This window comes from Theropithecus gelada, chromosome X (genome assembly GCF_003255815.1).
Source record: "Theropithecus gelada isolate Dixy chromosome X, Tgel_1.0, whole genome shotgun sequence".
Lineage (NCBI taxonomy): Eukaryota > Metazoa > Chordata > Mammalia > Primates > Cercopithecidae > Theropithecus > Theropithecus gelada.
Genome location: NC_037689.1, coordinates 121609680 through 121626298, shown reverse-complemented (window position 1 = coordinate 121626298; position 16619 = coordinate 121609680). Strand labels below are relative to the sequence as shown.

The following is a 16619-nucleotide window of genomic DNA, read 5'->3' as shown; positions in this document are numbered from 1 at the left end:
TTTTTTTTTGAGACGGGGTCTCGCGCTGTGTCACCCAGGCTGGAGTGCAGTGGCGCGGTCTCGGCTCACTGCAAGCTCCGCCTCCCAGGTTCACGCCATTCTCCTGCCTCAGCCTCCGAGTAGCTGGGACTACAGGCGCCCGCCACCACGCCCGGCTAGTTTTTTGTATTTTTAGTAGAGACGGGGTTTCACCATGTTAGCCAGGATGGTCAACACTGTTTTATCTCAGGAATGTAAATTCAAAAAAGAAAATTGCACTGGGTGCAGTGGTGTGTGCCTATAATCTCAGATACTGAGGAGGCTGAGGCAACAGTACTGTTTGAGGCCAGGAGGTTGAGGCCAGCCTGGGCAATATAGCAAGATCTCATTTCATATTTTAAAAATAAGACAAAAGGCAAATTGCAAAAGGTTCAACATAATATCATTTACATGGAAGTTAGCAAGAATAAATGAACTATGTATTTTTAACAGATACAAATTCTTAGTAAAATAAAACCGAAATGCAAAGGTGTAATAAACAACAAATTTGGGGTAGCAGTTATCTCTAGGGAAAAGGGGAGGATAACGGGATAAGGGAGGAATACAAATGAGGGCTTCTTTTGTAACTGTGCTTTTATTTCTTTAAAAAAACCTAAAACAAATACAGCTAAATTTGACAAAGACTGATAGAATGGTTATGTAAAAATCTGTTATATTTTCTACTCTTCCATTGGACTAGAATGCACTTCATTTTAAAAGTGAAAATAGTGCCAGGTACAGTAGCTCACATCTGTAATCCCAGCACGTTGAGAAGCCAAGATGAGAGGACTGCTTGAGCCCAGGGTTGGAAACCACCCTGGGCTACAGAGCAAGACCTCGTCTCTACTAAAAATTAAATAAATTAGCCAGGCAGAGTGGCACACGCTTGAGTCCCAGCTACTCCAGAGACTGAGGTGGGAGAATCATTTGTACCTGGGAGATTTAGGCTGCGATGAGCTATATGGAGTCCACACCACAACCTGGGTGACAGAGTGAGACCCCCCCCCCCCCCACCACACACACACAAAGTCCAAGGAGATAAGATGCTGTGGGTAATTCTAGGAAGCTCCTAGGTGGTCAAGAGTTTTGGCAAGCGTACTCTAATTCAATTCCCCATGGACTAAATGAAGCTAAGGCAGCCCCAAATTAACAAAAGGGTTATGTACCAAAACTTATTTTGTATCAGGTTTTAGAATCCAATTGTGCTTTCTCATAGACGTTTTAGAAGTTTTAAAAAAAAAAAAAAAAGACGTTTTATAAAGTCTTATTCACTTTTTGGATTAATTTCAGATGTTAGCTTCTCAAAAGATGCTTCAATACCTGCAGATCAGTGAGAACTTACTCTACATGCCCAAAACACTTTGTACATGTCTCCATTACTTATCAAAAATTGCACTATAGGCCAGGCACAGTGGCTCACACCTGTAATCCCAGTACTTTGGGAGGCCGAGGCAGGCAGATCGCCTGAGGTCAGGAGTTCAAGACCAGCCTGGCCAACATGGTGAAACTCTGTCTCTACTAAAATAACATAACATAACATAAAACAATAAATTTAAAAAAAAAGAAGAACAACAAAAAAAAAAGAAAAAGAAAAATTAGCTGGGCGTGGTGGTTGACACGAGTAGCCTCCCAGCTACTTGGGAGGCTAAGGTAGGAAAGCCATTTGAACCTGGGAGGCGGAGGTTGCAGTGAGCCAAGATTGTGCCACTGCACTCCAGCCTGGGTGGCAGAGCGAGACTCCACCTCAAAAAAAAAAAAAAAAAAAAAAATTGCAGTATAATTACTTGGTTCTTTTCAACCTGAATTTAATTCTTGAAGGATGATACCTTGTTTCATCTTTTCATATCCATACCATCTAGTAAACTGCCTGCTGACCAATAAATGTCAATATTATGAATAAAAGCATAACTAAGCCAATAGCTTAGAGTAACAGATGAAAAACTCAAAGTATATAACCTTCACTACATGGATTCTGACAACTGTTTGGGCAACTCTGGGTTTCTCATTTGTGTTCAGAGTAAGTTTTTAGTATGTGAGCACAAAGCTCTCTATTGCTAAAAATAAGCTACATGCCGTATACAGAATTACCTGTTTATTTACACCCTGATATGCAGTGATACATCAGTATGGATATACACATGTTGATGTTGTATTTTCCTTTAAGTGTAACTTCACACTTTGGGAGGCCAAGGCAAGAGGATCACTGGAGGCCAGGAGTTCAAGACCAGCCTGGGCAACATATCAAGACTCCATGTCTACAAAAAATTAGCCAAGCACAGTGGCACACCACCTGTAGTCCTAGCTACTCAGGAGGCTAAGATGGGAGGATTGCTTTGGTCAGAGTTTGAGCGTGCAGTGAGCTATCATAATGCTACTGTACTCCAGGCTAGACAACAGAGTGAGACTCTGTTTCTAAAAAATAAACAAAAAATATACCTTCAAACTAAAAACAAACCCAGAATGACGCCACCAAATATCACTTCTTTTCCATGACCTCATGCTCAAGTAGGCAATTAGGGTGTGTAAACAATTAGGGTGTGAAGAGTAACTTAACACTAGGTGAGGCTGGTTTGATTCTTTTCCTGTGAACATTCTATACTGCCCCAGACTTTTACATAGCAGTTTCAAACATTTTTCTAACACTCAGAAATCACATTAATACTCCCAAAATTTAAAAAAAAACCTATGGTATACAAGTACACAACAAAAAGTAACATAAATACTTGATTCTTCCCAAATTATCTGCATACTGGTATTACCAATAAATAAGGGCAAGAGGGAGTAAATTTTATTGAGTACCTGCTATATGTCCAGGCACTGTACTAGTCATTTGGCTCGATTTTTAACAGTTTTATGAGGTAGTTAGAAATTAGAAAACAGGCTCAGTGCTAGTGAGAAGCAGAGATCTGACTTGAGAGCCTATACTCTGCAACATCACATTTTCTTCACAATAGTACAAAAAATGAACATAAATGTGCTGGAATATATACCTGTGTTTCACGTTTTTAAGGATAAAATATATTCTAGTGCACTGGAATATATACCTGTGTTTCACGTTTTTAAGGATAAAATACATTCTAGTGCACCAATGTACATCATTGTTACTTAAGTTTGATTTTATGGTGGACACATAGATTTAATAAAAAGATGGCAATAAAATTACCTGCACTATTATTATCATCATCCTGTTCAATGAAGACATGATCCAAAATAAAGCTGAGCAACTCAGACTGCAATGAAGAATCAGGGGTGTAAACTAACGGCTCTAACATGTCACGCCCTCCTGACATAATCTGATGGCTGAAGATCATCAAAATATCACACAGAATAGTGAAGGCCTATTTAAAAAAAAAAAAGAGGAAAGCATGCTATAATCCAAGATTTCTCACTAACTGCCACAAATAATTTACATATTTAACACAGAAACAGAATCCAACTTTCTATATTTAAAAATCTTAAGAGAAATCAATGTTTAGTATTTTCCTAAGATTCTAAAGCTGAGAAGTATATATATTTGCATAATGCTTTACTAACTGCAAATTTCACAATTTTTTTTTTAAATTTTCAGCAACATTAAGTGACTTGTACAATATGTTACACACTACCAAAACATGCAGGGTCAGGACTCAAACTCAGGTTTTCTAACTCCAAATCCCCTACTTTGCTCTATATTGCAATGCCCCAAGGTATTCATTCTCAAACATGAAATAATGTATAAACTTGGTACCATTCTTCATTCTACAGAAGAAAAAACATTAAAGAGGTAAGTATTAGAATAGAGATCACAAAATCTGTGGTACTTACTAAGTACTCTCATTGTTCACACGTGTACTGATTAAGTAGAGAAAACATAACCAGATACGGGGCTGCTTACTATTTATCAGGTAAACCTGAACATATTATAATAAACATAAGGCTGAAGTTGTATCTCAAGGAGCTTAATAAAAACTCTGCCATGGGTTTTAAATGGAGTCACAGACTAGTTAATTATTTGTTGGGAAGGGGTAATGAAAATAGAAATTTAGGGTCACAAAGTAAACCAGAAAATACATTTAAAGGAAGCCCATTCCTGGAAAGACAATATAATACAGAGCACAAAGTAGATCTTACTAACAGTTTTGCCATTTTGGAACCAACCATATTTACTTTTTCTCTTTATGTTTTTACCCCTTCCTTCAGTCTCTTCTCCTAACTACTATAGTAGTAATTTATACCTATTAGCATATTTCAGTTTACAAAAACTTGCAACATAAAGAGTAAGGATATAAAGTATTAAGTATGATGATATTTACTAATTAGCTGAACTGGCAAATCAAGTGAGCTGACCAGGACACATTCTGGGAAGCTGTTGGGAAGACTGGGCACACAAGCTGTTTAATAACTAAATAATTAACCTCTATGGCCTGAGCAAGGGATTATATAGGCAGTTACACAGGATAACCCACAAGGATTATGTGTTAATGCTGTAAAAATAGGGATTATTATGCTGAATAACTTGGTGTCCCATGCAAATATAAAGTAATATTTCATGCATTAGGTTTGGATCCGTGCATGTCATTAAAATCCTATTCCAAGAGTTTAAATCTAAATTCAATTTACTACCATCAGAAATCTTGTTCCTTTCATCTGAATTATAGAGATGAAAATTAAAGTACCACACCCTTTATTGCTATAGTTCAAAACAACACATATAAAATTGGAAAGAATTCAGCAATGTAACAGTTATGGCTATATACTTCATATTTCTGGAAAAAAGAAAAAAAAGCAAAATTCAGTAACTGTATCTTGGCCATTGAATACCTTCTAATTCATGTGTGACCAAGCATATATGTATGGTAGGGACAAGAGAGAGATGGAAATACAAAAAAAAGAGACTAACAGCTGGGCACTGAATGGACATTTTAAACTATAGAAATCCAAATATGTTTTATTAAAATTAGCTTCGGTATTTTTTAATTAAATAAAAACAAGTGCCAAACAAAAGGGCTGGTATATTTGAACATATCACAGTGTCCAAAAATCATAGTCAGGTTGACTATTGGGATTCTACCTGAAAAAACAAAGGTTAAGCTGTATGAAATGGTTGCAAACCTTGAAATCACCATAATCATTTTGACTATACCATATTAATAGTTATTATGAAATGCTTGTGAAAACATCTTCCCATAAAAGCATTTGAAAAGCATGTTTCCAACGAAGCTTAATCCTCTCAATTAGAGAATTAGAACTGAACATGACGTTAGTTCTAGGATCAAACCAGGTTAACAGTCTATTTCCAGAACTGAAAAGGTTGGAAGTAATGGAAGCATGAAGGCATATGGGCTGGGAAGGTTAACACTTGGAAGAGTGACTATAAATGTTTATTTCAGACAAGGTCCACAGAAAGATCAGGATGAACGAGAATGCCAACATTTGATATTCTCAGAGAACAAAACCTCGTGGACTTTTCTATCCTGGAGCAAACTTGTTATATTAGTTGCTTTCAGGAATGACTTTTTGTTAATTTCATACATCTATAATTTGTATGAAGAAGTCTGTTTACCATGTGTCATAAAGGAACAACAACATAAATTAACTATAAGGGTAATCTATAATGCAATTATAAACCCCACATGAAATTAATCAATTTTATTATGCACAAGTCCAATATATTGACCTATTTTTTTAGTATAGTATACATAGGCAGATACAAGATATTTCTGCTTTGCTCAGTCTTAGTATTATTTAAACTTTCTACATTAGTTCAGATTTTATAAAAGTTGCTTACAAAAAGATTACCATCTATAGTAATTACTAACCTGTTCCTTAACAGTAGTATTCACGTTGGTCAGGTAATGTTGACATATCTGACAAAATACTCTCATTTGCTTCTTTAAACGCAGCAAGTCCTCCTTGAAAAAATTTAACATTAACTTTTAAAAAATATTGTATAAACAATTCAGCATTTCTTTAAAATGTTTTCAATTATGTAAAACATTATCATATATATAGCTTTATTAACTCTACTTGTGCATTTGATTTAAATTTCTTCTTTATAATTTACTAGAAATGAAAACAAAGAGACGGTTTGTCTTACAAATCTCACCAAAGTGCAGCCTTAAAAATATGAGGTACACTAATAGATAATATCCTAAGGCTTTAGCCACTAGCACAGAATGCTAATAAAGATTTACACTCCGTGCTCACATCATTTCAAGGGTGGTCAACCCATAAATGGAAGAAAATAATAAAAAAGAAATGGCATCTTCCATTTCTTGTTAGAAGGATACTGCTGTACTTTATAAAAACTCAGAATGGAAAACATTTTGTGGTGTTACTATAAACTTTAAAATGTCTCAAACTTTTAATTTAAGTTAATTAATTTGTTTGTTTGTTTGTTTATTTATTTTGAGATAAAGCTCACTCTGTAGCCCAGGCTGAAGTGCAGTGACATGATCTCGGCTCATAGCCCAGGCTGAAGTGCAGTGACATGATCTCGGCTCACTGCAACCTCTGCCTCCCAGGTTCAGGCAATAATTCTCCTGCCTCAGCATCCTGAGTAGCTGAGATTACAGGTGCACACCACCACGCCCGACTAATTTTTGTATTTTTAGTAGAGACAAGGTTTCACCATGTTCGCCAGGCGGGTCTTGAACTCCTGACCTCAAGTGAGTGGCCTTCCTCAGCCTCTCAAAGTGCTGGGAGTACAGGCGTGAGCCACAGTGCCTGGCTTACCATAAATAATTTTATATTCACTCCTTTCCTATACTAAAAATACTGCCTTTTTTCCAGTTTATTTTTTAACTTTCAACATAGGTGAGCAATTATATATGGTAATATAGTCACCATTCCTACTACAAGCTTAACATTTAGTTAAATTAACTTTTTCCTAACTGATAAAAAGCACACAATGAGCAGGGCACAGTGGCTCACGCTTGTAATCCCAGCACTTTGGAAAGCCAAAGTGGGCAGATCAGTTGAGGCCAGGAGTTCGTAAGCCTGGTCAACATGGTGAAATCCCATGTCTACTAAAAATGCAGAAATTAGTGGGCGTGGAGGTGCGTGACTGCAGTCCCAGCAGCTTAGGAGGCTGAGGCACAAGGATTGCTTGAACCCGAAAGTCGGAGGTTGCAGTGAGCCGAAACTGCACTACACTCCAGCCTCGATGACAGAGCAAGACTCTGCCTCAAAAGAAAAGGGAGGAAAAAAAAAAAGCACATAATGTTAACAATACTATATTGATTTTTCAAGAGGAAAAATCCATTTGTAGATATAAACAGCATCTTAAAAGCCCAGAGAAATTCTAAGTATTTAACATTATTCTCTGGGTTTAGGCAACACAAACTTATTATCAAGAGGATTACTTTTTGAAGAAAATGCCTACAAACACCTAACTCCCGAACTCTCAGAAATTGCGTGATATTTCTAAAAATGAGCCCAAACAATATTTAAGGCAATATCCAGTACTACAAGTACAATGTTTAAGCTTCCAATTTACAAATGGAAAAGGCAGTCCTGTTTAGTTCAATTACTAAACACATTAAGGATTATCATTATGGGTAAAGCTTTAAAAGCTCTATATGTACTAATAGCTGGCACTAGCACATTATATATTCAATCAGAAAATGATTGATCATGAATTTGGAACATCACTAGAGAGATCTTGAATATGAATAAGGTTATCTCAAAACAATACCAGAGCATAAGAAGATCTAGGGGCAGCTGGTTTATTATCTTCAATTTATGTAATCTAATACTTATATCTGTTTCAAAGGCTCTTGGTCATCAACTTTGAGAATACAGAAAACCACAGATTATGCAACCTTCAAATGTGAACAACAATGTTTAATTAAAAATCATACCTTGAAACAAACCATACTGATGTCCTCCACTGAATATACATCAAACTATAAATAACAGTACATTAGAAACAAGCAACATTTCACTGAAATAACTGATCTCGCTGAAAACCGTTAATGATACTTAGTCTAACAAAAACACTATCGAACCACCACAAACCTTTGTAGAGCTGCTTTCAGTTATCTTAGCAAGTTGCCAAAGGATTACATAGTGAGTACACTGCAGTGCGTGAATAACAATCTGTAAAAAGAATCAAAGGATACAGTTAAAATTTAAAAGTCATAAGACTTCACTTTTCAAAGTTAAATGTGTAACTAGTAAATAAATAAAAACCTGCTCAGGCATGTCTCCATTTTCAATTCCAGTTTTCAAGAGTTTGTAATTACAAGCAAATAAATCCCACTTTGAAAGGTCATGGGCACTGTAAAAATAAATAAATAAATAAATAAATAAATAAATAAGCTTTATTAAAAAGCTAAACCTAATGACAGTTGTTCTGGACTTGACTATTAACAGAATGCAGTAAATGCAGTAAACTTTAAAATGCCCCCACAACAACAACAACAACAACAAATTAGCTTAGAAATTAACATTATAACCCACAAAACATGCAAGTTTATTTCTACAGATTTAAGAAAACAGGAACTTCAAAATTCAACTTACTTATGAAAAGCAGTAATCCTCTTCAATGTTGACAATACCTGATATGCATCATCTTCATCAGGTTCTTCACCCTATGAAAATTATACTTAAGAACCATCAGAGTGAAAAATCCTAGGCTATCAAAATGTTACTATCACCCTGAAAAATAAAGAATAACGTAACAAAACCCACAAACGAACTTTGTCATTCAATACCTAGAACTGGCCAAATTTAAGGCAATATGGCTGGGGTAATAAGTCAACACAAGTTTGTTATCATAGAAACATCATAACTAAGAGAAAAAATGAAAATGACATTCTTCTTTTTCTTCTAAGTAAACTTGACACAAAATTATAAAGGCATCTATTTTTTCACAGTAATAAATGCACTAGGACAATAAAATACTTAAATGACAAGAATATCAGAAAGACAATACCTAAAGGACAAAACCTAACTACCTTAAATGTATATCATCATGAAGACATATGACACTAATCACAAATAAATAGGGAAAAACCCCCCTGAATAATGACTAGATATGCTGGTCCTATTTGGATATCAATATTTATTAATTTCATTCATTTTCAACTTAGGGTAACTTAAGTTTTGAAAAATTTTACCAGTCTTACTACAGGAAACATAAAATTGTTTACACACTACTAAATCTACTGTGTTGAACTCTAGTTCTCTCAAAAAAGCACTTGCTTTTAAACTATAACTCTTCTACAAAGTAATTAAATTTAATTAACAAACCATTGCTTGATTTTAAATGAATTTGTCCTAATCAAAATCATATTCAGCCAAGAGTAGAGCTATTAAAATTTTTAACTAAGAATGTAGTAATTGTACATCAAAATATTTGCACAAACCTCCAATTAGTAAAACTTAATAAGCCCAGAATAACGATATACACCAAATAAAAGTTAAATGAGTAACTAATAAAACAAGAAAACTAGAAATTACAAAGTCCATATGATTTTACAACATTAATGATAAAAGTGATATGGAAAAGGCTAACAGCATTAATTTGACAATTATGAATTTTTATTTTATTCAAGAAAATTTAATGTAAATATTTCCAGAAAAAATAACAATCACAACAAAAATACAAGTGTATTTAAGTGCTATGCACTAAGCCTCTTTGGAAATACAAGAGAATAACACTGGAAACTGAAAAAGTTTTATAATATCAAAACCCAGACCGGGTGTGGTGGTTCATGCCTGTAATCCCAGCACTTAGCCAGGCCAAGGCGAGTGGATCACCTGAGGTCAGAAATTCGAGACCAGGCTGGCCAACGTGGTGAAACCCCATCTCTACTAAAAATACAAAAATTAGCCTGGTACGGTGGCACATGCCTATAGTCCCAGCTACTCGGAAGACTGAGGCAGGAAAATCGCTTGAATCTGGGAAGCAGAGGCTACAGTGAGCTGAGATCGCACCACTGTGCTGCGGCCTGGGCAACAGAGCAAGACTCCGTCTCAAAAAAAAAAAACAAACAAAAAAACCATAATGTCCTTCCCTAACCTACACTGCCAAAACACTTAGAAATACTCCACTTTTTTAGGCTATCTAGTCTAAATCCAGCTCTCCTTTTCTGTTCCATTAACACCCTATTCCTTAACAGCCCTGGTTTAACCAGGTAACTGTCCAGACCATTTCTCAAAACAAAAAAGATGTTAGTTTTGCTTTCATCTTCTCTGAGTCACAGATTCTTAACACTTTCTTATTTTGGTGGAGTAGCAGCCTGGTGAGTCATAGAATGAAAAGGCTGAACATCTTTTCAAAACACTGCTAGGGACTATCACCAAGACTAACACTTGGGTGACTAATTGGCTTACTGGAGTAGAGGTGCTCAACTGACAAAATACTTGTAATAGTTATAATATATACCTCTTGCAGAAAATCTTCAAGAAGCCGGTTAAATTTATCTGCCAATTCATCTATCAGTTGACTTCTTGAAATATCTACCCTGTTGAAGATTGTGAACTCTTCATTACAGAGTGCATGGTAAGTTTTAGAACATGCTTCCAAAACATCTGTATCTGTGTGCTTCTCTACAATATTCCGGATCTGTCGCAATAAGGCATCCAAATGCTGCAAAATAATAATATTTTTCATCAAAACTAAGGCATATGTGATAGGTATAAGGTGACTACATCACCACACCACCATGGAAAAAATTGTCAAATACAGTAACTCTATGACACAGAGCGTACATTTTAAGGTGCTTTTCTAATCATGATAAATAAATACACTGATCCATCCATACTTATTCCTCAACTTTAAGGGAGATATTACCTACCTCATAGGGCTGTGGTGAGAATACTAACATATATTCATAGAACACAGCAAAAGTGTTCAATAAATATTAGTTGATTTTGTCTTATAATTGTTACTATTGTCTATGGCCATACCACCCTGAATGAGCCCAGTCTCATCTAATTGTTATTATCTAGTTATCCACCCCTAGTCTCCATAAATGATCAGTGACACAGTCACATAATAGCTAAGAATGAAGGTACAGTTGTGGGCATGAAGCAAAGGGAAGCATCATTACCACCATTCTGTGAGTCAAACTAATCTAAAGTACAGAAGACCTAAGCTATAGGTTTCCTTTCTTAAAATATGTCCCAAAAACACATTTTAAGAAATATAAACAAATGCTATGATGAAATGAACTAAAAAATTTTTCTTAAAGGTTTTTTTTACACAAAATAATCTTACCTTTTCTAATCGTCCAGTGGTATATATTTCCAAATCAAAGTACTGAGGCAGCTGCAACAAGTTAGTCACCTTTTCTGCATCTACAGAGTACTGTGAAATACAAAGATCATGTTAAAAATATCACTATAAGGCCGGGCGCGGCGGCTCATGCCTGTAATTCTAGCACTTTGGGAGGCCGAGGCGGGCGGCTCATGAGGTCAGGAGATCGAGACCATCCTGACTAACACAGTGAAACCCCGCCTCTACTAAAAATACCAAAAAGAAAAATTAGCCGGACGTGGTGGCAGATGCCTGTAGTCCCAGCTACTGGGGAGGCTGAGGCAGGAGAATGGCGTCAGCCCAGGAGGTGGAGCTTGCAGTGAGCCCACATCGCGCCACTGCACTCCAGCCTGGGCAACAGGGCAAGACTCCATCTCAAAAAAAAAAAAAAAAAATATATATATATATATATATATAGCAATAAGCATTATAATATTCTGTGAGGCATTTAGAAAAAAAAAACTGTGATTTCTTAATAACACTATGATATCGACACAAACTTACTTTTGCTAATAACTGAGGAAGGGCCACGGCAAAAAGCTCAGTGATTTTTGTCCTGTCATCCAACTGTGTCTTCTTCTCCTTTGCTGTAAGCACCTAAAGTAACAGAAAGACTTCTATATTTATTAAGCCCATTAGCACTGTTAAGTGTTCAAGTTTTAGTTAAAACATACAAAATGATTACTAAAAGTAAACTTCAAGAGATGGACACAAAAATTTCACCATAAAACATTAACCCTAAAAGTGACACGAAAGAGAAAACTACACATTATAAAAACATAAAGCTACCTGAAATAACAAAAAAAATTTTACATAGTCCTAGAGGGAAAATCAATATCCAGTAAGACTCATCAACTCTACCTTCAGATGGTTGGAGAATCGGTTAAAAATAGGAAATATAGTTTAGGAGCTTATATATAAAATATTGGGATTGACCAGCATTTCTGCTTACTCTAGGCTGTGGAACACGACACGTAAGTAACAAATTCAAAACACTAAATTGCTATCAGCAATTAGCAAAAAGAAACAGAAATTTTTAAACACAGAAATAGAAAATATAGAAAACATCACCTTGTCTTTGATAAAATTTTGTTTCAGTTATGCACAAACACAAATATATTCATGTGTAATACATCACAATATAAAAAAGAATTTTTATGCTTTACAGTCAAAAGTTTGAAAGCCTGTGGAATTGTTGGTATAAAATGCAAATTCACATAAACTTTACAAAAATGCACTAAAATATGATCCCAGGAAATAGAAATTTCCTTATTTTAATAAAAAATTATCTCGATTTTTATTTCTGATTTTATTTTAGAAGAAAAAGAAAGCAACTCCATAAATAGAACATACAACTGCACCATTCCAAATGGTGTACACTACATTCAGTCATGAAGGCAGGGACTGTCAATCATATCTCCTGCAGTTAACTAAAAAAGTATCTTATAGAGAACTCAAATTTCTCAAATTGCTAATGCTTTAAAATTTACCTCTAAGACATTTATAAGCAAAGGTTGTCTGAAAAATAAAACAAAATTTTAAAAAATTTTGTTTCATGGCTAAAATGGAATTTTTAAAAGATTCTGAAAAAGGAGAAATGGAGTTTAGAATATTGAAAAGACATTGATTGTCATACCCTTTTTCCTGTCCCTCTTCCCACGGGAGGATGACATTCAGCCGCTTGTCTAATGGTACAAAGCATTATTTCAATCAGAGCACTCTCTTGCCTATCTGTTAGTGCTAAAAAACAAAAAAAAAGTCAAAAAGTCAAAAAGAGCCTATTTCTTCTCCCTATATGCCACTTGTAATTATTACATAACAGTTTCTTCTGCCTGTAAACAGAACCTGCCCTAAGGTACTAAAGAAAATCCCATTACTGTATCACAGAAAAGACAACCTTCCTAAAACCCTCAGCATCCCAAATCTATCCACCACAGATTCATACATTTGGGTAAAGAAAATAACCCAGATAAGAAAAAAATAAAGAATGCTGACAGCAATTACATCTTTTTACATAGCATAATATTTACATGAAAACAAAACTATGCACAAAGTAAGACTTTCTATCAAATTGTCTTGACTAAAAGGATAAACAAATGGAATGAGTAAAAATCTACTTACAAAACTGTCTAAACAAAAATATCATAATTAAACATCCTCACCTTCCTCTCCACTAAGTGGCTCTTCCAGCAACAAGCTATTCATACATTCCCAGTCTTTCAGCAGCTCAGTAGCACAGTCCCACATGCTATCCACAAGGTATGCTGCATGCTCATGTAACTAAAATTTAAAAAGAGCAATGTGGTCTTAGACAATAAGCACACTAGCCTTAACTCAAAAGAATGGAAACTTTATTGATACCATCTACAAACTCTCAAACAGCTGTCTATTTTTTGAGGTCAAATAGATGAAAGGACAGAGAAGAAACTGCCTTAGTCTGCTTGCTGTAAGAAAGACGTGTTAGGTAGCATCATTACACATTAACAATTATCATTAAAACATTAATATGAAAAATATACATTTTTAATATTTTTATATATTTATAATAAATTATATGTATTTGGTGGGGCAGAGACAGAGTCTCACTCTTGCCCAGGCTGTTGGGAAGTGGTGCGATCTTGGCTCACTGCAACCTCCACCTCCCAGGTTCAAGTGATTCTCCTGTCTCAGCCTCCCAAGTAGCTGGGACTACAGGTATGCACCACCACGCCCGGCTAATTTATGTATTTTTTAGTAGAGATGAGGTTTCACCATGTTGGCCAGGCTGGTCTCAAACTCCTGACCTCAGGTGATCCGCCCACCTCAGCCTCCCAAAGTGCTGGGATTACAGGTGTGAGCCACCGCACCTGCCCTGAAAAGTATTTTATAAAGAAATTATATACATACTGCTTATTTGGACCTAATATTATATCAGTTAGCTACTCTCAATTCTTAGGTATGCTATGAATTTACTTTACCTGAACGGGAATGATAATGGTTAATTAAAACACAAAATGTATGTTTGTCAATTCAATATATAAGCAAATCATTCTCTTCATTATGTGAAGCTTAAAAGACCCTTAAAAGGCCCAGCTTAAAAGCTGGGCATGGTGGCTCACACCTGTAATCCCAGCACTCTGGGAGGCCAAGGCAGGTGGAAAACCTGAGGTCAGGAGTTCAAGACCAGCCTGGCCAACACGGCAAAACCCTGTCTTTACTAAAAATACAAAAATTAACCAGGTGTGGTGACGCGTGCCTGTAATTCCAGCTACTATGGAGACTGAGGGGGGAGAATCGCTTGAATGTGGGAGGTGGAGATTATCAGTGAGCTGAGATCACACCACTGCACTCCAGCCTGGGCAGCAGAGTGAGACTTTGTATCCCAAAAAAAAAAAAAAAAAAAAAAAACCCTACTGTTTCCCAACTCCTTTGGCAGGGGGAGGAGGGGGCGTGCAAATCATAACAATTATACAAAAAAAAATCTGTCAAAGCAATTACAAATAATAAAAAAATCTAAATCTAAATGCTTTATGAACATGGAATATCCTCAAAAACTGGCAAACCGGGCCACGTGCTGTGGCTTATGCCTGTAATCCCAGCACTTTGGGAGGCCAAGGAGGGAGGACTGCTTGGGCCCAAGAGTTGAAGACTAGCCTGGGACACGAGACACCCCCATTGTCTACAAGATTCTAAAATAAACTAGCTGGGTGTGGTGGCACACAGTTGTAGTCGGAGCTACTAGGGAGGCTGAGGCAAGAGGATCAATTAAGCCCAGAAGTTCAAGGCTGCAATGAGCTATGATTATGCCACTGCACTTCAGGCTGAGGGACAGAGCAAGACACAGTCTCTTAAAAAAATAAATAAAATAAAATATTTGCAAACGGAATCCAACAATATATAAAAAGAATAACATCATGAACAAGTAGGTTGATCCAACATTTAAAAAGTCATTCAACATAACTCAACACATTAACATAGTAAAGGATTAAAATAAAACAATCACCTCCAGGAATGCAGAAGCATCTTACAGAATTCAATTTCCATTCATGTTAGAAACTTTCAGCAAAGAAAGGACAAAAGGAAATATTCTCAATCTGATTATAAATAGCTACAAAACACCTATAGCTAACAAGGTAATTAATGCTGCAATATTGGACACTGTTCCCATAAGATCAGGAACAATCCAAAGATGTCTACTTGAGACAGAGTCTTGCTCTGTCACCCAAGCTGGAGTGCAGTAGCACGATCTTGACTCACTGCAACCTCTGCCTCCCTGGTTCAAGCGATTCCTGTGCCTCAGCCTTCCAAGTAGCTGGGATTACAGGCATGTACCACCACGCCTGGCTAATTTTTGTATTTTTAGTAGAGAAGGGGTTTTGCCATGTTGGCCAGGCTGGTCTCAAACTCCTGGCCTCAAGCGATCCACCCGCTTCAGCCTCCTAAAGTGGTGAGAAAACAGGCGTGAGCCACCGCACCTGGCCCTATTCAACATTCTACTGAAGGTCTTAGCCAATTCAGTAAGGCAAGAAAAAAAAATGAAAAAAAAAAATGCTGGAAAGGAAAAGGAAAATTATCTTTCTTTATAAATGACCTGATGGTATAACGTAGAAAATCCTAAAGAATAAAAAACCAATTATATATCCATATATAGAAATAACTAGAAAATTAAAAGGCCCGATCACTAATCAAATAATATGTAATATGAACACCAAAATAAATTTTGAGCCCTCTCAAAATCTGGCTAACATTGTAGGTTTCTAACTTTAGGGAGACTAGTTTAAGTCCACATCTACAATTGCAATGGCAGTTACCAACATTTGAAATCTTACAATGTTCTAGATCTGTGTTAAGTTTTATACAACTTATTTCAGTGTTAACTAAGAATTTATTACTCATCTTTTTACTAAGATACTGAGGCTTAGAAAGAGTAAGTAGCTAAACCAAGATCACACAAATAGTAAGCAGAGTAATCCAACTGACAAATAGGATTTTGAACTCTAAAATTAATATTCTCAGCACTATACATAAATCCAACCGTTTGAACATCTTACTAAAAGTAGAAAGTGGCTGGGCACAGTGGCTCACGCCTGTAATCCCAACACTGGGAGGCCAAGGCAGGCGGATCACTTTAGGTCAGGAGTTCAAGATCAGCCTAGTCAACAAAAAATTAGCTGGGCATGGTGGCACACACCTGGAAGGCCAGCTACTCGGGAGGCTGAGGCAGAAATGCTTGAACCTGGGAGGCAGAGGCTGCAGTGAGCCGAGATGGCGCCACTGTATTCCAGCCTGGGTGACAGAGCGAGACTCCATCTCAAAAAAAAAAAAAAAAAAAACAAAACAAAAAAAGTAGAAAGCATATTTTTAAAGAAATTTGGGG

At 36.2% G+C, this 16619-nt stretch overlaps 1 protein-coding gene across 5 annotated transcripts in view; it reads right to left on the bottom strand.

The window, feature by feature from the left end:
• The window catches only part of STAG2 (stromal antigen 2), a 135030-nt gene that overhangs the window by 27281 nt on the left and 91130 nt on the right, over nucleotides 1-16619 (bottom strand). For all 5 annotated transcript variants that reach the window (XM_025372072.1, XM_025372074.1, XM_025372073.1 and 2 more), the window contains 10 exons: nucleotides 13426-13543; nucleotides 12900-13003; nucleotides 11768-11860; nucleotides 11225-11314; nucleotides 10391-10594; nucleotides 8521-8591; nucleotides 8191-8278; nucleotides 8017-8097; nucleotides 5817-5909; nucleotides 3182-3356 (listed from right to left, as the gene is read on the bottom strand). In XM_025372072.1, the coding sequence (XP_025227857.1) occupies nucleotides 3182-3356; nucleotides 5817-5909; nucleotides 8017-8097; nucleotides 8191-8278; nucleotides 8521-8591; nucleotides 10391-10594; nucleotides 11225-11314; nucleotides 11768-11860; nucleotides 12900-13003; nucleotides 13426-13543 (1117 nt within the window). The remainder of the gene's footprint in view (nucleotides 1-3181; nucleotides 3357-5816; nucleotides 5910-8016; nucleotides 8098-8190; nucleotides 8279-8520; nucleotides 8592-10390; nucleotides 10595-11224; nucleotides 11315-11767; nucleotides 11861-12899; nucleotides 13004-13425; nucleotides 13544-16619) is intronic.